General features: G+C 38.4%; 1 protein-coding gene across 1 annotated transcript; it reads left to right on the forward strand.

The window, feature by feature from the left end:
* Positions 1-841: 841 nt before the first annotated feature.
* On the forward strand, positions 842-21,176 carry prkra (protein kinase, interferon-inducible double stranded RNA dependent activator). The gene is made up of 8 exons (XM_085384780.1): positions 842-1,068; positions 3,389-3,564; positions 4,059-4,140; positions 5,709-5,787; positions 5,886-6,003; positions 6,086-6,180; positions 6,278-6,440; positions 20,690-21,176. Exons 1-8 carry the CDS (start codon positions 1,031-1,033, stop codon positions 20,839-20,841), a joined length of 903 nt encoding a protein of 300 aa, XP_085240906.1. The 5' UTR covers positions 842-1,030; the 3' UTR covers positions 20,842-21,176.
* Positions 21,177-22,191: the final 1,015 nt, after the last annotated feature.

The raw sequence follows: 22,191 nt of genomic DNA on the forward strand, positions 1-22,191 counted from the left end.
TAGCATGTAATTCATTGCTCTTTCAGTGATGGTGAGCTGTCCTGGCCCGTATGCAGAAAAACAGACCCAAACAATGACAGCATCACCACCATGTTTCACGAATGGGATGAGGTTGTCTGGAATGCATTTCCTTATCCACCCAAACCACTTGTTATTTACCCCAGTAAATGTAATTTAAGGATTCATCTACTAAACACTGCTCAAACAGCCTTCTGGAGTACCCACATGGAAAGCAGGATTGTTCTTTTGAACTGGCTTTTTTCATGCAGAACAATATCAACGAACAATAAAATAAACATCAAATGAAAAACTAAAACAAAAAAACAGCAACTGGGAAATTACAGTGCTACCATTGCAACTTCATTAGATTTAATTGCATCATACTCTTACTGTGGGGACAGACCATAACCACCTCTACTCTATAGCCAGGCTTTAACCAGCAGAAAATGTTATCATTTAGATTCTCAATCTATGATACCTAGTTTCCTGTTGTTTTGATTTATTTATTTATTGCTGTTTAAACAAGCCTTCCTGTTCTTTGTGTTCTTTTTGTCAATGCCAGCTATTATTATATTATTGTTATTATTATCATTATTATTATTATTATGTAGTAGTAGCAGTAGTAGAAATAGTAACTGTAAATTTAAAGATACAACGGTTTTTTTTGTTTTACAATTTAATCTAGATTTTTTTTTATTTAAAAAAAATGATTTAAAACATGTTTTGCGGGGACACTGTCCCGTCCAGTTGAATAGGTAGGACTCACCGGTAGGTGGCAGTAAACGCTTTAGCTCACACATTCTGACGTGCGTTTGACCCGCGTTGATCCGGATGTTGATATAATGTTAAACTGGCGATTGTTTCCCCGGCGAAAGTACAGTGAGGAGTTGCTAGCGTTGACAGGCCACTTAATGTCCATCACAGAATCATTGCTAGATGTCCAGAAAAATATCTCATCGTCGTGTTTAAAAGTTGTTTTGGCCGGAACAGAGTCTGTAATCAGACCTGTGAGGAACCGTGAGCTGCAAACATGTCTCAATCACCAGCAGTGAAAAGCGAGGATGCGAGGTCAGTGTTTTATTGATAGTAGTTATGTGATTCGAGGTAACGGTGCACAATCAACCAAACCGCTTGCATATCTAGTTTGTGTCAAATAATAATGTAGTTAAATTAAAGTGCATATTATGGTATATTAGCTAGAAGCTACAGCTGAAGTCGTGCCAAGTATTTGGTCTTAAGTTGTATTTACGTGTTGCTTCTTTCACTAATCTTTTAAATAAATGGCGTTAAATAATAAAAAAAATGTCTGCACTGATTCACCACAGCTATCCGCTCTGTATGAAAAGGAGACATCATCATCAGAGAGAAAGAGGTGGTAGCCAAATATCCTAGAGCTGTAATCAATGGGAATTCAGTCATAACAAAGATGGTGGTGGAGGTACAACTTCCAGGGTTAAAAACGTGGGGCGATGATGCTGATGGTAGAGATGATGAATGATACCTTTTGCCTTCAGTGCTCCCTCATTCAACAAGGTGGTGAATGAGATTGTTGCTCCATACTGACATGACAGCATCGCACAGTCAGTTGCTGCCGGTTTGTTGGCTGCACGCCCATGATGTGAATCTCCATAGGCCCAATACCCTCCTTACAGTCTACAAACAAAGAGACTGACACTCACAGTTTTAAATGTATATAGTCTGAAAAGCTGCTTTGGTAATTTATGTGGCACATTGGGGAAACCTCTGCTGTACATAGTGTGTGCAAGCAGAGAAAAAGAGAGCTTTTAATTTAATTTAATTCAATTTAATTTTAATTGTAATTTTTAGCAATGCGTGTCAGAATCATCATCATCTTCTTTTAGCTGCTCCCTTAAAGGGTCTCCACAGCTCATCTCCTGCCACCTGCCACAGCAACCATCTGTACGTCCTCTTTCACTACCTCTATGAGTCTTCTCCGATTGAGCTTGACTGATATAGGATGCCAATATTTGGTGATTTAAAAAAAGTCAACAACAATATACTGGACAACATAATTGGGTTTTTTTTCTTTCAGACTCAAGACATGAACAGATTTCTCTAACATTTGTTAAGTGTTGGTATTTATTTGTTATTTATTGTTCTTACTAGGATAATATGACAATTCACTTTTAATAGAAAGTTTTTTTGCTGCATCAAGTCATGGATTACTTGTTTTTGCTCTTCAAGATTGCTTGGTTCCACTGTTTGTTGTATTTGGGGTTTTTGTGTTGCCAACACAACAAAGTGAAGGTGAAAGCTGCAAAACTCTGTAACATCAACACTCATACTATAGTTGAAAGATGTTTCTACTGTCTGTTCTTTACTCTTTTATTTATTAATTAAAATTTTCATTTATTAGCTGTTTGTAAAAGCCAATAAATGGCTATTTTCTGATACACTGTATGCAAATAGCTAATACCGGCTGATATATCAGTCCGGCTCTAATATGGAAAATGAAGTGGCATGTCACAGGAATTACAATAGTGTAGTCTGAGACATAATAGATGCAATTAAAACTTTAATAGGCTCACTAGACTGCATTACTCAGAAAGGAACTGCTCCATTTAATTTACCATCCTCACTGTTAAATACTTTTCCTGTACATTTTCTGGGGTGGCTGTAGCTCAGGTGGCAGAGCGGATCAGCCACTAACCAGAAGGTCGGTGGTCGATCCCAGGCTGCATGCCAAATATCCTTGGACAAGATACTAACCTCATGTTGCTCTCTGATGCATCCATCGAAGTGTGAATGTGTATGTATGTTAGATACTTAGCACTTAAGCTTAGAAGTTCTTGTGTGAATGGGTGATTGGTTGAATGAATTAGCTGTATAAAGCGCTTTGAGTGCTTTTTGAGTGCTCGGACAGAGTAGAAAAGCGATACATAAGAACCAGTCATTTACAAACTAAGACAGTATAAAGGAGTTCCTGTTCTTGTCAGTCGATAATGTCTCAGATGATCTGTGTCGCTGCCATGGTTATGGAACAGTGAAGAAATTGCAAAAAGTTCTTTGATTAAACTGTTATTTCATTGATTAATCATTTAGTTCATTATTTAGAGAAATTTTCAAGGCAAACTGGTAGAAAGTTGACTTATTCTGGCCTCTAAAATTCTGTTCATTAACAATTTTGTATTGACAGCCTTTTGTTGTTTGTTTTAAGACAAAAATTAGATATAATTACATTTTTGGTACTAGGGCTGATAAAACTGGGAAAACATGGACGTTTTCACTTTTTCCTTTATTTTATAAGCAGTTTAAGTGCACAATCAGTCATCCTGTTGTCATTTGTTATTCTGTCATTCAAATTTAATGAGTCAGTTATTACAGTCATAGCTCATAATTTGTCTGTCCTTGTGTTGACTACGTGCAGCTTGGATACAAACGAATCACAGAAAAGCAACTCGGGGAAAACACCGATACAGATCCTGCATGAATATGGCACGAAAAGCGGAAACCTTCCTGTGTACGTGATGGAGAGGGCTGAAGGAGAGGCTCACCAGCCCAGCTTTGTCTTCAGCGTGACAGTCGGTGACGTAAGCGGCATAGGTAGGCTACGCTGTCACCCCTGCTGTGCTGATAGCTGGCTGTCACCGAATGAGGGCTTTTATTTGAATTGAAAATTGCACCGTGGTAATTCAGAGAGAGTGCCTCAGGCTGCAATATGTTCTTTGTCACTTTGTTGAATTTCTCTTCTGTTGCTGAAGCAAAGTGTTTAAATTTACCCTCTATATCCCTTGTTTTTTAACAAAGATATCACACTTCAGGCATAGAAAAGTGCAGGTCCAGAGAAAAAGGGTGAGAAGCAGTTGGAATGCTCTTCATGTTGAGGTGATGAGAAATGACTTAGTGTCTGTATTTAACATCTGTCACCAAGCCTATGCTTTAGGGGAAAAAGGCTTCAAAGTTGAAGTCTTTTTGTTCTTCCCACTAGCCTCTCACACTTTACATTTGATTAGGATACTGTGGCTTTCAGTTAGGTTTATTATTATTGCTGTTTTGATATTGTATAACACAGGCAACTGATTGGTCTTTTTTTTCAGGTCAAGGGCCGAGTAAAAAGGCTGCTAAACACCAGGCTGCAGAGGCTGCTCTAAAAGCTATGAACATAGATGCTGGAGTCATGTAAGTAGAGTGTAATCATTTAAATTACTGGTTGGAAATAAAAGTTGTACTCCTCAGAGGTTCGCAAATAATGAATATTTACCTCTTTGAATAGCAAGCGGACTTTGTGCTGCCAAATAAAGTTGGCAACAGCAAAGCTACGATAATTTATGTTCATTTTCTGGGTAAATCGTCAAGGCTATAATTAGATTAATGAGCAATGAAAAAAATGAATTGCATCCCAAATTAGTTTCAGTCAAAACCATGCCAGTGTTGTGGAACTTTAACAACTCAATCTGTCTGCATTTTGAATCATTTTGGACATTTTATAGACTTCACACTGGCTGTTATAGCATAAAACACAAATGTTTAAGAATATGACAGGAATCTTTTACTATTTTCATTTGTTTAAACACTGAAGTCAAAACAGTAATTGGAATTATAGAAATAATGCTGGTTATGTTGTTATAGTGACATCTGTCAAAGGATTGGTTATAGTGTTGTGGAAAAGCCATGACTATACACTCCTTGTGTATAGATTACTATCAAGGAGTCAGACTTTCCTGAATTCTTTAAGATGGTTTTAAGCAATAGTTCCTCAGTCTTTCTGAAGGTCATTCAGAGTTATTTGTTTTTTTAAACATTGGCTGCTCTTTCACTCAGTTCAGTCCTTGTATGTCATCATCACTTTCAGAAGATTCTTGTTTTTTAAGCCACCTAACACTGACCTATCAATCATTCAAGCAATAAAAAGCTACATAACTCAAAAAATAAACCATTTTTGTGGCTACACTTAACAGATAACATAGCAAAGGACCAATTTTGGATGATTCCAAAAAACCTATTAGCTAAAAACTTCGAGTATCTCAGATTGGTGTGCAGTGTGTCCTTATAAAATTTGAGGAAACTTAAGGTTGGAAAAAACAAACAAACATATGAACAATATTTGGTTTAAATTGTCATCACTATGTATAGAGAAGGCCACGACAGAGGCATGGTGAGTGTCTACAGCCATCAGAAAGATACAGTGGGGATTCTGTCATGGCTTGGAGCTGCATTTCAGCCAGTGGTGTTGGGGATCTTGTCAACTATCAGATTTTGATCCACCCAGCAGTACCATCTGAATGGGCATCGGTTTGGCAACCACTTTATTATTTTAGCAATTACAATAATACATCTGGCAGCAACACTCAAAGAAGAGCTCTGAGTATCTGTCAGAAATCTTTTACTATTCCTGAAGACTACTTATAGAAATGACAAGAAAGCTTGACAAGAGTTTAGGCTGTGCTGGAGAAAGATGCGTTAAAGGTGATCATACCAAATATTGACTGTCAAGCTTCTTAGAATGATGTGAACTCTGTTATTGCCTTGTACGTTTTGTATGTCAATGCCTGGTTGTACATTTGTTGTACCAATTTACTATTTTCCTAGAAAAATGAGGGTTAACTCAAGACTTTTAGCACAGCTCTGTATTTATGCTGCAGGAGGGAAGTCAGCCTGAGAAATCTTAGATTAAATCTTGTGCTTGTAACTTGTAGCGCCTACTAAATACTATGACACTCTTGTGATTTCTCTTTAATTCCAAGCAGGAATGTTCCTGGGACGTCTGACAGTAATGGTGTGGCAGCAGAGACAAACAATCATCCTAACTCTGTGGGGTTACTCCAGGTGTGCCAGCCATGGCTGTGTTTATGCAAGAACATTTCTTCCATATGTATGAAATGAACTGTGTTTCCCTCATGATCTTTTCTTATCGTTCACATTAGGAGTTAGCATTACAAAGAGGATGGCATCTTCCTGAATACACAGTTTTAACAGAGGCTGGTCCACCACATAAGAGAGAGTTCACGGTTATTTGTCGATTGGAGTCCTTGTCAGAGAAGGGTGCGATTATTTTTCACGTTCAAAGAAAAATTTCTAAGATTTTGCTCGTTTGTCCTAACTTTCTATCTTTTTTTCTCGACAGGTGTAGGAAATTCAAAAAAAGCTGCAAAAAAAGTGGCTGCAGAGAAAATTGTGGCAAAGCTTCAGAGTCTATCAGGCTGTTCTGAAATCACATGGGTATGTCGGATCTTTCTTGGCTCATTTGTGTGACGTCTACAGGCAACTTCAACATTTCAGGCAATTTCTTTTGTGTTGTGATGTTTTTACTTTTCAGGGTCCTAAACCAAGTGTGCGATTTGAAAACTTAAGGAACTCGATGGCAGAGAAGATATCTTTACTGAGGAGAAACCCGCTGAGCATTCCCAACACAGACTACATTCAGATGATGTTGGACCTTTCCAATGAACAAGGCTTTGAGGTCACATACTTTGATATTGGTAAGAAAACAAACTGCATTTGTATTTTTCTGTTAGCAATACTGGTGCCTTCCACTCAGATTATGTGGTTCCCAGCTTCCCTCACTCACATCAGATTCAAAGAAAAACTCCCGTCGCCCTAATCATAGAACGCATTTAACGTCTTGATTAAATACTCAACTTTCATCCCTTTTTAAAATAATAAAACTGGGTCATCTATGCAGTTGTGCTTTCCCAAATGAGGCCATGTACCGCTCCAGTGGTTAATACTGAGAAATCTTCAGAGTAGTGGGGCACTTGTGAGGGTGTTAGAAAAAACAACAAAAAAAACCCCAGATGTGAGGTTGACGAAAGACATTTTCCATACATTACGTTACACCTGGGATCGGATCGGATGCCTTTTGCCTTCACAATTGCCATAATTCTTCATGGCATACATCCAACAGGGTGCTTCAAACATTCATCTAAGATTTTGGTCAATGCTGGCGTGACAGCGTCACACAGTTGCTGCAGATTTGTTGGCTGCACACCCATGATGTGAATTTCCTGTTCCACCACAGTCAAAGACACTCTATTTAATTCAGATCTGGTGCCTGTGGAGTTCATCTGAGTACAGTGACCTCGTTGTCATGCTCAAGAAACCAGTTTGAGATAGTTGGAGCTTTGTCCTGCTTCATGTGCTGCCCTATTATCTTTATGCAGTGGCAGATCACAACAATAGTCAACTCAAGGCAGTTTATATTGAAATGGAAAAAACAACAATCCCTTTTAAGCAAACACTTGGTGACGGCAGAGAGAGAGAAACTTTCTTATGCCAACTATTCACAGTTAGTGTGAGACAGAAGAAAAGAGTGAAGCAGAAAGAGCATAGGTGACTGAACAGTGAGGCTGGTGTCAATAAGACTTGAATTATCTGCTCTTCCCAGAGTTTGTACGGGTGCTTGAAATCCGTGAAAGTTCTTGAATTTTAGTATTGTCTTTTCAAGGTTTGAAACATGCTTGAAGCCGTATTTCATTCACTACAAATAACTATATGACCGAATAGTTTTCTTATCAGGTAGAGAAATAAAACGAGTTGCAAAGTGTAAAAGCAAAATTTCTCCACCTGGGCTGCCATGCACCACTGTGTGACCCCGCCCCTCCGCCGAACAGTCGGGGATGAATGCACTAACTTGCTGTTTTAATGAGTGTTTGATAGAAAACGACACTGGTGGACTTTGGACTCTTGAGTCACATGACAGGTGAGTCCTCAGGGGCGTAATTTCCAGGGGGGTTATGACCCCTCCCAATAATCAGACCTAACCAACAAAATTATGAATTATCTTGCATGAATAGGCGGTTGATTTCTTTACTCCAGTTATTACCAGCAAAATAGTTGCATGTTTAATCATCTGGGAATTTGCCCAGATTTATTTATTTATTTATTTAGACAGAGATCTTGACCACACAAATGTTCAGCACAAAGTTACACCAATGTGAGTCCTAGTAAATAATTTTCGAGTATGTGTACATATCACGTGCTATTATTATTAGAGCAGGGCGATATGGCCAAAAATATTTATCACGATATATATTTGAAAATTTGCGATAACGATATAACTGACGATATAATTGATGCGAGACAAAATACAACTCCACAACATTACTAGCGCAAAAAGACAACCTTCCATTTATTTTCACGTAAACAAGAAGCTGGTTTTTATGTACATTAAAGCTTTATAAAAATGTAACAGTGCAAATGCAAATTCCTTGCTGAAAGTTTAACCCAAAGGCATTTCCAGTAGAAATGGGCTGACATATCCTGAGCATAACCATGTATAATATCCACTGAAGTTAAAAAGAGGTGCTTTGCAACATTAAACTGCAGTGTGCAGTACGCATTTTTCGGACCATAAGTTGCACGGGATTATAAGGCACATTAAGCGAAACAAAGCAGTCAGATAAATCAAACTTTATTAAACTCATTCTTCTTGCTTCCTCCACTTCTGTACCATTGATTCATTAATGTTGAATTCTCTGGCAGCTGAGCTATTCCCATGTTGTTGCAGTATATTAATGACTAACCTCGTATTGTGGATGGATTATCTCAGTTGTTCTCCTGACTGAAGTTTGGTCCGTTTACAGCATCCTGCCATGCGATTGCATTTGTCTCTAACCATGAGGAACCTTCACGTTAACTTTTATAAGTGGAAAAGTGTTAGTGTTCCTCCTCCAGCTTCACTGTTTATGTTATGCTAACATAGCTGTGTCGCTAGCGATCACGTAGCACATCATTATATATCAGCTAGCCCAACTTCAGTAACCCTAAAAACGTCACTGCTGTTTAGTTTCCTGTCTTCATTTATGTTGGAAGTGATAGCAGAGCTGTACGTTTGAATTTTTTCAGAAATCTCTCAGTCAGAACATGCTATATCATGCTTAGGTAACTAGCGAAACTAGCGAGCTAACTTCCGCTAGCTTCCTGCTAACTTCTAACTCCGTTAAATGTAATAACTTTTGTTTTCATGGATGCCTGGAAGTTAAACTTTATAGTTACACTTGGTAAAGCAGCAATGCTGATCGTTTTATTAAAGATCAAAGAATTTAGACAGTTTTCAACTCTCAGTGATGCTGCAGGGTTGTTTGACCTGAAGTCAAATATACGGAGTTTGGGACCCAGATTACTCCCAGATTTAAGAGCATCTTAGTCCGACAAATACGACAATAACAACGGCCGCTTGCATGTTCTGCAAAAAAATGTGCTTTGTTGTGTATCTGATGGACAAACACCAAACCAGTTCCACATCACGGAAGTTGCACCATTTTTACAAACCAACAATCGGTCATGTGCGTATGAAAACAAAGGCACTGCGCATGCGCGTTTTACTCCCATTCTATCGCGATATTTCATTTTCCTATCGTTGCCTAACATTATACCGGTATTACCGTGAACGGTATAATATGGCCCAGCCCTAATAATTATTATTATTATTTTGCTAGCTATCAAACGTACTGGAGAAATGATTGAAATGCACTGAGTGTGATGCAGTACGGCAGCGCTATTATAGCAGTTAGTTATGGCATGGTGATTTATGGAATATGCTGTAAACTTAGCTAACATTATTTAGCAGTAGCAGTAACGTGAGTTACTTCACTCAAGTAAAAGCTTTAAACGTTAGTCTGATACTTAACTAGACAACTTATGGCATAAGGAAATAATGGTAATAAGAGGGACTGATCCATATGGACACAAAGAATAGCCACTTTTTTGTGCTGCCGAAGTTCCGAGGCTTTCATTCAAAATCTTGAGCACCTACACATTAAACAACTTAAAAAATATAAATGACTTCAAGCTCACATTGACACCTGTGGGACACTATCAGCCACTGAGACAACAGACAAATTTGAGTGTTTTAATATATGAATATTTCACACATTAAGGCTGCCTGTTTATTTAAGGGAGATGAACAATACATTATAATTTTACATAATCATATCACAGATGATAGACTAAAAAAATAGATTTGAGGTAGATGCTTGTGCATTCTTAAAGTCTTATATGTTGAACTGAATTGAGTATGTCATCTGTTCAAAGGCTCTCCCAGTCAGTGCTGTTCTCCATGCCTGTCTTACTGTACATGATGTTATCAGCACAAACACTTTAAAGGTGATCATTTATGACTTTAACAATAATACAGACAGCAATGTAGTCCAATATCTCACAGTTAGTTTTATTGGGAATTAACTTTAACCTGTTTGGCCTTCAGGGGTTTTCTGAGCTTTCTGCTCGAAAATGAAATGACCAAAATAAGTGTATTTCTCTGCCATTACAGAATGAGGTAAACAATATTTGTATCAAAATAAAGGATATGGATATGGATATTACCTGTCCACAGATTCATGGTGCAGTAACTGCTCTTTTAACTGTCTGGTGTCTTTGCTTTGTTTGGTGTTTGTAGACATGGTTTACATGAGTTTTTAGCTGAGATTCAGAGGTTTTTGTGGACACTACTCATGTCAGCACTTATATTTCTGACCTCGTGTTATAATCGATTAAACGTGGTCTCCTCCCTTTTGCCCCCATTTTTGATGTTGTGGGCGCAAATGATCAGGCGTGACATTCTCATAATAAATCAGAGAAGATACTGCAAATAATTAATCCTGCATTTGTGTGATTGAAATGTGTGTGCAGTGACACTGTTTTAAAGATTTGGCCTAAATAATTCTGGAGCGAATGAGCCTAAACATGATGACCTGACTAATGACACCATATCACCTGTGACACTCACACACGCACGTATGACTTTGCCAGTTTCAGCTGAAACAATTTCAGTGTTTCAAACCATGTTCCAGAGTTTTTAGTTCACCGTTCATGAGGTTTCAAGAAGAAAATGAAAGACAGATCTGAATGTTTGAAAGTGTTTTGGAAAAACTCTGTAAAGAATAGATGAACAATACTCAAAGGATAAATTCAACTGTTTTATTTTGTTAGATAAGTTGAAAAAAAAGTTAAACAAGCAAGTAAATAACGAAACAAGGTAAAATGAAGTAAGAGCAAAAAGTTAACAAGTAAATAACGAAACAAGGTTAAATGAGGTAAGAGCAAAAAGTTAACAAGTAAATAAAGAAACAAGGTAGAGGTGAGAAAACCCCAACAATCCCCTCTGAGCAAGCACTAGGCGACAGTGGGGAGGAAAAACTGCCTTTAAACGGGCAGAAACCTCCGGCAGAACCAGGCTCAGGAGGGGGCAGTCAACTGCCGGGACTGGTTGGGGGGTGAACAGAGGTGGAGCAAGACGAGGCTACATCAGTTGAAGAAGCAGTATTGTCCCTCTACCGGAAAAAGCTGAAGAATCTTTTCTTCTTTTTCATGGACTTTTCCACGAGCGCCTTTTTGTCCAGGATGAGGGTTCTCAACTCATCGATGGTTTCTGTGTTTTGCCTCTCTAGTTTCTTGCATGTTTGTTCCACCTGTTCTAATGTTGCTTGTGTTTCTTTAAGCTTTTCTTTGAGGTCTTTGGATGTTGCCTCCTGTGTCAGCTTTGCCTTCTGCAGGTCTGCATTTCTCACTTGATCTTCTTTGTGCAGGCCTTCTAGCTGCTCATTTCTTTTCTGGATATCGCGGAGCGTACACTGCAGGTCCTCATGCGTTTTGTCTTGTTTTTGCTTTTGGGCCTGCATTTCTGTGTTTTCCCGCTTCAAGTTGTTGAATTCCAACAATATCCCCTTAATGAGCTCTGAGTTGTTTTTGGCCATGTGATCAATCTTTTTCTGCATGTGTGAGCATCGTTTTTCTAGTGTTTCCTTTTCTCCCTCCAGCTCACTTGTTTTGACCTTCAGTTCATCACAGAATCCTTGCAACTTTTGATTTTTACTCTCAAAGTCCTTGATAATGCACTTTTCTTCTGGCAGTCTTTCTTTCTGTTGCTCTTTCTCTTGAAGGAGGTCTTTATTTTGGACCAATGTTTGTTCCAACTCTGCCTTCACCATTCTGTACTTTTCCTGCATGCCTTGGAGCTCGCGCTGCAGGTCTTTTTGCTTTGTGTCCTGTTGTTCCTTCTGTTGGAGGACTTCTTTATTTTTTTCTTCAGCTTCATCAAGCTTTCTTTGGAGCAGGTGATTCATTTGGTCCATGTATTGCAGATCCCACTCCATTTTATCAATCGTCGCTTTCCTGCCTTGAAGCTGCTCGGACATTTCTTTAACTTCAGCGCTCTTTTTCTTGTTTTCTTTGATGAGGGATACAATCTGCTCTCTGGCTTGAGCAAACTTGATCCCCCAGCCCTCATTAATAATGTTGATGTCGGGCTGGCGCTGTAGTGTTTCTTCCAGGTGTTTGTTTTGTGCTTCCATCTGTAAGCACTTCTTCTCCAGGTGACGTTTTTCTTCTTCAATTTGTCGAATTTTGTTCTGGAGATGGTTGTTTTCATTCCTACTCTCCTGTAATGCCCTTTGGATGGATAAGAGGCCATTTGGAGAAATTGGCCGGCCACGCGTGGAAGGAGAGGCGGCGAAATCTTTTTGTCTTGGTTGCCGTAATCTTGGATACATGTTGGCGTTTGTATCCGATGACTCTGAGAGGTTTCCAAATTTTTCTGTAGTGAACGTTTGAAGGCTGCAAACACAAAGGCTGCGAAGAAACGAACTGAAAATTGCTGTTTCTCACCCCTATTTATAGAAAAACTTCAAAGGATCCTTGTGACATCCTTGTGACATCCTTGTGACATCATCACTCCTAAGCCTATCAGATTGTCACATGACATTTTGGAATGTGGAATGGGGATATGTTTTTTTTTAAACAGTTTTCAAATGTAACTTAATATTTAAGTGTTTCTTACTTGACCCGCTTAGTCGATTAAAAAGTTAATTGCCACGAACACCCCTAATGTTATATAACAGACCACAGAAAAAAGACAGGTTTTTTTCTACGTGACAGAGCTATAATAAATGTTTTGTTTTTTTTAATTATCCTACTTTTTCTAAAAGGGAACATTATTTAAAGAATATGTATTTAATTAAAAACTCTGTATTCATCTAAAGGGTATACCAAGAAGGGTAAGCTTCCTGCTTGAAAAGGAAATGACCAAAATAAATGTATTTCTCTGCAATTACAAACTCTGTGTAAACAGTCTTGATGTCAAAATAAAGCTAACACTGGTGAGATGTCATCAGAGCTGTAAATATTACTGCAGATGTTACTATGTCAAAGTTACTGTGACTCAAACATAGAAAAAAAGATTTTTATTTCCCTCACCTAATTTTTAAAAGTATTTTATAGCATATAACACGTTTGAAAATATGCTTCGGTTCACATTTAACTCCAGAAAATCATAAATCAAAATATGGATATTACCTGTCCACAGATTCATGGTGCAGTAACTGCTCTTTTAACTGTCTGGTGTCTTTGCTTTGTTTGGTGTTTGTAGACATGGTTTACATGAGTTTTTAGCTGAGCTTCAGAGGTTTCTGTGGACACTACTCATGTCAGCACTTATATTTCTGACCTCGTGTTATAATCGATTAAACGTGGTCTCCTCCCTTTTGCCCCCATTTTTGATGTTGTGGGCGCAAATGATCAGGCGTGACATTCTCATAATAAATCAGAGAAGATACTGCAAAGAATTAATCCTGCATTTGTGTGATTGAAATGTGTGTGCAGTGACACTGTTTTAAAGATTTGGCCTAAATAATTCTGGAGTGAATGAGCCTAAACATGATGACCGGACTAGTGACACCATATCACCTGTGACACTCATACACGCACGTATGACTTTGCCAGTTTCAGCTGAAACAATTTCAGTGTTTCAAACCATGTTCCAGAGTTTTTAGTTCACCGTTCATGAGGTTTCAAGAAGAAAATGAAAGACAGATCTGAATGTTTGAAAGTGTTTTGGAAAAACTCTGTAAAGATTAGATGAACAATACTCAAAGGATAAATTCAACTGTTTTATTTTGTTAGATAAGTTGAAAAAAAAGTTAAACAAGCAAGTAAATAACGAAACAAGGTAAAACGAAGTAAGTTCAAAAAGTTAACAAGTAAATAACGAAACAAGGTTAAATGAGGTAAGTTCAAAAAGTTAACAAGTAAATAACGAAACAAGGTTAAATGAGGTAAGAGCAAAAAGTTAACAAGTAAATAACGAAACAAGGTTAAATGAGGTAAGTTCAAAAAGTTAACAAGTAAATAACGAAACAAGGTTAAATGAAGTAAGAGCAAAAAGTTAACAAGTAAATAACGAAACAAGGTTAAATGAGGTAAGAGCAAAAAGTTAACAAGTAAATAAAGAAACAAGGTAGAGGTGAGAAAACCCCAACAATCCCCTCTGAGCAAGCACTAGGCGACAGTGGGGAGGAAAAACTGCCTTTAAACGGGCAGAAACCTCCGGCAGAACCAGGCTCAGGAGGGGGCAGTCAACTGCCGGGACTGGTTGGGGGGTGAACAGAGGTGGAGCAAGACGAGGCTACATCAGTTGAAGAAGCAGTATTGTCCCTCTACCGGAAAAAGCTGAAGAATCTTTTCTTCTTTTTCATGGACTTTTCCACGAGCGCCTTTTTGTCCAGGATGAGGGTTCTCAACTCATCGATGGTTTCTGTGTTTTGCCTCTCTAGTTTCTTGCATGTTTGTTCCACCTGTTCTAATGTTGCTTGTGTTTCTTTAAGCTTTTCTTTGAGGTCTTTGGATGTTGCCTCCTGTGTCAGCTTTGCCTTCTGCAGGTCTGCATTTCTCACTTGATCTTCTTTGTGCAGGCCTTCTAGCTGCTCATTTCTTTTCTGGATATCGCGGAGCGTACACTGCAGGTCCTCATGCGTTTTGTCTTGTTTTTGCTTTTGGGCCTGCATTTCTGTGTTTTCCCGCTTCAAGTTGTTGAATTCCAACAATATCCCCTTAATGAGCTCTGAGTTGTTTTTGGCCATGTGATCAATCTTTTTCTGCATGTGTGAGCATCGTTTTTCTAGTGTTTCCTTTTCTCCCTCCAGCTCACTTGTTTTGACCTTCAGTTCATCACAGAATCCTTGCAACTTTTGATTTTTACTCTCAAAGTCCTTGATAATGCACTTTTCTTCTGGCAGTCTTTCTTTCTGTTGCTCTTTCTCTTGAAGGAGGTCTTTATTTTGGACCAATGTTTGTTCCAACTCTGCCTTCACCATTCTGTACTTTTCCTGCATGCCTTGGAGCTCGCGCTGCAGGTCTTTTTGCTTTGTGTCCTGTTGTTCCTTCTGTTGGAGGACTTCTTTATTTTTTTCTTCAGCTTCATCAAGCTTTCTTTGGAGCAGGTGATTCATTTGGTCCATGTATTGCAGATCCCACTCCATTTTATCAATCGTCGCTTTCCTGCCTTGAAGCTGCTCGGACATTTCTTTAACTTCAGCGCTCTTTTTCTTGTTTTCTTTGATGAGGGATACAATCTGCTCTCTGGCTTGAGCAAACTTGATCCCCCAGCCCTCATTAATAATGTTGATGTCGGGCTGGCGCTGTAGTGTTTCTTCCAGGTGTTTGTTTTGTGCTTCCATCTGTAAGCACTTCTTCTCCAGGTGACGTTTTTCTTCTTCAATTTGTCGAATTTTGTTCTGGAGATGGTTGTTTTCATTCCTACTCTCCTGTAATGCCCTTTGGATGGATAAGAGGCCATTTGGAGAAATTGGCCGGCCACGCGTGGAAGGAGAGGCGGCGAAATCTTTTTGTCTTGGTTGCCGTAATCTTGGATACATGTTGGCGTTTGTATCCGATGACTCTGAGAGGTTTCCAAATTTTTCTGTAGTGAACGTTTGAAGGCTGCAAACACAAAGGCTGCGAAGAAACGAACTGAAAATTGCTGTTTCTCACCCCTATTTATAGAAAAACTTCAAAGGATCCTTGTGACATCCTTGTGACATCCTTGTGACATCATCACTCCTAAGCCTATCAGATTGTCACATGACATTTTGGAATGTGGAATGGGGATATGTTTTTTTTTAAACAGTTTTCAAATGTAACTTAATATTTAAGTGTTTCTTACTTGACCCGCTTAGTCGATTAAAAAGTTAATTGCCACGAACACCCCTAATGTTATATAACAGACCACAGAAAAAAGACAGGTTTTTTTCTACGTGACAGAGCTATAATAAATGTTTTGTTTTTTTTAATTATCCTACTTTTTCTAAAAGGGAACATTATTTAAAGAATATGTATTTAATTAAAAACTCTGTATTCATCTAAAGGGTATACCAAGAAGGGTAAGCTTCCTGCTTGAAAAGGAAATGACCAAAATAAATGTATTTCTCTGCAATTACAAACTCTGTGTAAACAGTCTTGATGTCAAAATAAAGCTAACACTGGTGAGATGTCATCAGAGCTGTAAATATTACTGCAGATGTTACTATGTCAAAGTTACTGTGACTCAAACATAGAAAAAAAGATTTTTATTTCCCTCACCTAATTTTTAAAAGTATTTTATAGCATATAACACGTTTGAAAATATGCTTCGGTTCACATTTAACTCCAGAAAATCATAAATCAAAATATGGATATTACCTGTCCACAGATTCATGGTGCAGTAACTGCTCTTTTAACTGTCTGGTGTCTTTGCTTTGTTTGGTGTTTGTAGACATGGTTTACATGAGTTTTTAGCTGAGCTTCAGAGGTTTCTGTGGACACTACTCATGTCAGCACTTATATTTCTGACCTCGTGTTATAATCGATTAAACGTGGTCTCCTCCCTTTTGCCCCCATTTTTGATGTTGTGGGCGCAAATGATCAGGCGTGACATTCTCATAATAAATCAGAGAAGATACTGCAAAGAATTAATCCTGCATTTGTGTGATTGAAATGTGTGTGCAGTGACACTGTTTTAAAGATTTGGCCTAAATAATTCTGGAGTGAATGAGCCTAAACATGATGACCGGACTAGTGACACCATATCACCTGTGACACTCATACACGCACGTATGACTTTGCCAGTTTCAGCTGAAACAATTTCAGTGTTTCAAACCATGTTCCAGAGTTTTTAGTTCACCGTTCATGAGGTTTCAAGAAGAAAATGAAAGACAGATCTGAATGTTTGAAAGTGTTTTGGAAAAACTCTGTAAAGATTAGATGAACAATACTCAAAGGATAAATTCAACTGTTTTATTTTGTTAGATAAGTTGAAAAAAAAGTTAAACAAGCAAGTAAATAACGAAACAAGGTAAAACGAAGTAAGTTCAAAAAGTTAACAAGTAAATAACGAAACAAGGTTAAATGAGGTAAGTTCAAAAAGTTAACAAGTAAATAACGAAACAAGGTTAAATGAGGTAAGAGCAAAAAGTTAACAAGTAAATAACGAAACAAGGTTAAATGAGGTAAGTTCAAAAAGTTAACAAGTAAATAACGAAACAAGGTTAAATGAAGTAAGAGCAAAAAGTTAACAAGTAAATAACGAAACAAGGTTAAATGAGGTAAGAGCAAAAAGTTAACAAGTAAATAAAGAAACAAGGTAGAGGTGAGAAAACCCCAACAATCCCCTCTGAGCAAGCACTAGGCGACAGTGGGGAGGAAAAACTGCCTTTAAACGGGCAGAAACCTCCGGCAGAACCAGGCTCAGGAGGGGGCAGTCAACTGCCGGGACTGGTTGGGGGGGTGAACAGAGGTGGAGCAAGACGAGGCTACATCAGTTGAAGAAGCAGTATTGTCCCTCTACCGGAAAAAGCTGAAGAATCTTTTCTTCTTTTTCATGGACTTTTCCACGAGCGCCTTTTTGTCCAGGATGAGGGTTCTCAACTCATCGATGGTTTCTGTGTTTTGCCTCTCTAGTTTCTTGCATGTTTGTTCCACCTGTTCTAATGTTGCTTGTGTTTCTTTAAGCTTTTCTTTGAGGTCTTTGGATGTTGCCTCCTGTGTCAGCTTTGCCTTCTGCAGGTCTGCATTTCTCACTTGATCTTCTTTGTGCAGGCCTTCTAGCTGCTCATTTCTTTTCTGGATATCGCGGAGCGTACACTGCAGGTCTTCATGCGTTTTGTCTTGTTTTTGCTTTTGGGCCTGCATTTCTGTGTTTTCCCGCTTCAAGTTGTTGAATTCCAACAATATCCCCTTAATGAGCTCTGAGTTGTTTTTGGCCATGTGATCAATCTTTTTCTGCATGTGTGAGCATCGTTTTTCTAGTGTTTCCTTTTCTCCCTCCAGCTCACTTGTTTTGACCTTCAGTTCATCACAGAATCCTTGCAACTTTTGATTTTTACTCTCAAAGTCCTTGATAATGCACTTTTCTTCTGGCAGTCTTTCTTTCTGTTGCTCTTTCTCTTGAAGGAGGTCTTTATTTTGGACAAATGTTTGTTCCAACTCTGCCTTCACCATTCTGTACTTTTCCTGCATGCCTTGGAGCTCGCGCTGCAGGTCTTTTTGCTTTGTGTCCTGTTGTTCCTTCTGTTGGAGGACTTCTTTATTTTTTTCTTCAGCTTCATCAAGCTTTCTTTGGAGCAGGTGATTCATTTGGTCCATGTATTGCAGATCCCACTCCATTTTAGCAATCGTCGCTTTCCTGCCTTGAAGCTGCTCGGACATTTCTTTAACTTCAGCGCTCTTTTTCTTGTTTTCTTTGATGAGGGATACAATCTGCTCTCTGGCTTGAGCAAACTTGATCCCCCAGCCCTCATTAATAATGTTGATGTCGGGCTGGCGCTGTAGTGTTTCTTCCAGGTGTTTGTTTTGTGCTTCCATCTGTAAGCACTTCTTCTCCAGGTGACGTTTTTCTTCTTCAATTTGTCGAATTTTGTTCTGGAGATGGTTGTTTTCATTCCTACTCTCCTGTAATGCCCTTTGGATGGATAAGAGGCCATTTGGAGAAATTGGCCGGCCACGCGTGGAAGGAGAGGCGGCGAAATCTTTTTGTCTTGGTTGCCGTAATCTTGGATACATGTTGGCGTTTGTATCCGATGACTCTGAGAGGTTTCCAAATTTTTCTGTAGTGAACGTTTGAAGGCTGCAAACACAAAGGCTGCGAAGAAACGAACTGAAAATTGCTGTTTCTCACCCCTATTTATAGAAAAACTTCAAAGGATCCTTGTGACATCCTTGTGACATCATCACTCCTAAGCCAATCAGATTGTCACATGACATTTTGGAATGTGGAATGGGGATATGTTTTTTTTTAAACCGTTTTCAAATCTAACTTAATATTTCTTAAGTGACCTGTTTAGTTGATTAAGAAATTTATTGCCACAAACGTCCCTAATGTTAAACAAGAGACAACAGAAAAAAAGACAGTTTTTTCCTATGTAACAGAGCTATAATAATTTTTTTTAATAATTATCCTACTTTTTATAAAAGGGAACATTATTTAAAGAATATGTAGTTAATTAAAAAAACTCTCTGTTCATCTAAAGGGTATAACAAGAAGGGTGAGCTTTCTGCTCGACAATGAAATGACCAAAATAAATGTATTTCTCTGCAATTAGAAACTGTGTAAACAGTCTTTGTATCAAAATAAAGCGAACGCTTGTGAGATGTCATTAGAGACGTGAATATTACTGCAGATGTTACTGTCAAAGTTGCTGTGACTCAAACATAGAAACATTTGATTTTTTTATTTGGGTGCTTAACTAGTTAAAAAAAAAGCATCTGTCTCCTATTTTTGCGTCACATAGTAAAGAAGCATCAATATCTGATTAGAAGACTTATTAATTTGGACATGCTGTTTATTATTGTGGTGTTTGCTGCAGTTTTCTTGTTTTGTGGGGTTGTTTTTTTTCAAGTGGAGATGAATATCTCTGACAAGTTGATTTGTTCACATTTGCAAATCTAAATTTTTAAGAGAAATTTGGTTTTTGAGTTTGTAGACAATGTAAATATAAGGCAACCATTTCCTTCTTCAGTATTTGTCTGTGGTGCATTTTTCTCTGTTTTAACAAAAGGGGAACAAAGGACATTTAAGTCCTCGTAAAATGATTTGTTTTAATTTTAAATTTTTGCTAAAACACATTTACCTGTTCACAACTGCGATTAAATAATTGTAATTTGGCATCTTATTTTTTTTTTTAAGTGTTTTACTATGTTTTTTGTTTTTTTTAGTAAAACAATGAATTTTAAAATAATAACAACAATAATCATGATGAATATTATCATTAATTATTATTATCATTATATAATTTAATACATGAACCTTACACTGGGTTGTATTTTCAAACAGTAATGAATGAATTATCAGTCTCCTGTGAGCAAACATTTGGCGACAGTGCTGAGGAAGAACTCCCTATTAACAGGAAGAGACGTCCTGCAGAAGCATGCTCAGGGAGTGGCTGCTATCTGTCATGACAGGGTGGGGGGTGAGGGGGAAAGAGAAGAGGAAATAGGAGCATAGAGAACAAGAAAGTAAACAAAAGGCCAAAAATTGTGCACACATCCTCTGTGTCTACCAAGATTGCTAATTGTGATGGAACCTACCTGGTAAAATGCCTGTAGAGTCGTAAAACAGGTCATCTACTAATCTGAAGGTTGGTAGTTCGATCCAGCCTGCATGCCAAAGTATGCTTTAGCAAGGTACTGAAGCCCAGGTTGCTCTCCAATGCATTTGTTGGCATGTATATGTTAGAAAGCACTAAGACGTGGAAAAAGTGCTTGTATAAATGTGTGTGAATGGGTGAACCAGGCCTGTTGTAATACTTTTAGTGCTCAAGTTGAGTTTCTACGTTCAGAAAAAGAGAAACAAGGGTTACTCCCAGTAGGAGTCCAAGGGGGGGAAGAGTTAAATTCAATTCTGTAGTATAATGGAAACCATTATCCACAGCTTGTGGCTGTAAAATATGTGTTGCAAGATGTTAACTATTCAACTGTTTTGCAGATGAGCTCACAGTGAACGGGCAGTATCAGTGCCTGGCAGAGCTGTCCACCACCCCTGTCACCGTGTGCCACGGCACAGGCATTTCCTGTAGCAACGCCCACAACGACGCAGCCCACAGCGCACTACAGTACATCAAGGCCTCCATCAAATAAACAACGGCGCCGCCAGCAGTCGCTGCACCCACAGTGTCACATACATCAGCTGATGCCCAGTCTGCGATTGCCCGGGTATATTTTTGTAATCATGCACATGGCAAAGTAGACTCAACTGCGCAGTAACCCGAAAAAGCATCAGCTTTATTTTTCACCTCTATTTATACTCGCGAGCAAACTGTAAAAGAATCGAGCGGAAGTGTGGTTGTTTTTATGTTTTTATTTTAAATGTCCCAAAGTATGTGATGAAAAGTGGAAGAATATTACAAACGATTTTCTTTGTATCTTTTTACACACAGTGTGAGTGCAGTCAGTGGTTTGAATGTCTAGTTTTTCCATACATTTTGTCTAGTGTGACATATGGACAGAAAGACAGGCCATGTTTTTATTTCTTATTAGTATTTATTTTGTCCTACTTCCACTCATCCATCGCTCTTTATCAGTTTGACTCGGAATAGAAAAGATGATTGCTGGTCTGTTGCAGTGTGCCTCTGTATAGCTATAGAAGTAAAACCTGCTCTATATTTAATAGATTTACTGACTGGTGTTCTCTGCTGTATGAACTTACTGTTGGTAGAGAAAAATGGCAGCAACAACAAGTGTTCAGATCCAGTAAATAAATGAAATAACATTAAATAAATGTTAATGAGTGTTGGCGTGTGTTAATGGCCGTGCAATAGAGCCTACTGAGAGAATAAATTGCTGTGGCGCCTTCAGGAGCCGGCTGTTGTGTTATTGATTGAAATGCGTCCCGTGGGAGATGACCGCTGGACAGCCATTTATTCATCAGCCAGCCCGTTGTTAAGTATTGGTACAAAGCTAATTACATCAGAGTGAATTCATGGGTGCTTTCTACTTAATTTGTGTTGTTTTATAACAAAAAAGTGGCCCAAAGAAAAGTCAAATACAGTAATTTATTTATTTGAATTTGGTTTTTTTACTCTAAAGAGTGATATTTGCACTCACTGGCCACTCTATTAGGTACAGAGACCCATCTCTCCCTGTGACTGGCATCAGCTGCTTTCATAGAAGAAAAATGACAACAGTGAAAGTTAAACCTGAAAGCAATGAGTAAAACAACACTATTATCCATATGCATTCAACAGACACTTTATTAGGTACACCTTCCTGGTACTGGGTTGGAACATCCTAATTTTTCATTTCATAGATTCAACAAGGTGCCTCACAGATTTTGTTTTATAGTTACATGACAGCATCTCACAGGCCCTGCAGATTTGTTGGACACACGTCCAGGATGGGAATCTTCTGTTGGACCACCTCCCAAAGATGCTCTATTAGATTGTCGTCTACTGTAAATACAGTAAAATAATTGTCATGACACATCCTGCT

The sequence above is a fragment of the Rhamphochromis longiceps genome, linkage group LG16, assembly GCF_057381845.1.
Source record: "Rhamphochromis longiceps isolate RC_006_pf linkage group LG16, R_longiceps_female_GT1.1, whole genome shotgun sequence".
NCBI lineage: Eukaryota > Metazoa > Chordata > Actinopteri > Cichliformes > Cichlidae > Rhamphochromis > Rhamphochromis longiceps.

Excerpts from the sequence above, each read along its gene's own strand:
- prkra (XM_085384780.1), top strand. The coding sequence starts at position 1,031 with ATGTCTCAATCACCAGCAGTGAAAAGCGAGGATGCGAG. Across the intron at positions 1,069-3,388 it reads GTGAAAAGCGAGGATGCGAG|CTTGGATACAAACGAATCAC; the intron begins GTCAGTGTTTTA and ends GACTACGTGCAG. Across the intron at positions 4,141-5,708 it reads AACATAGATGCTGGAGTCAT|GAATGTTCCTGGGACGTCTG; the intron begins GTAAGTAGAGTG and ends AATTCCAAGCAG.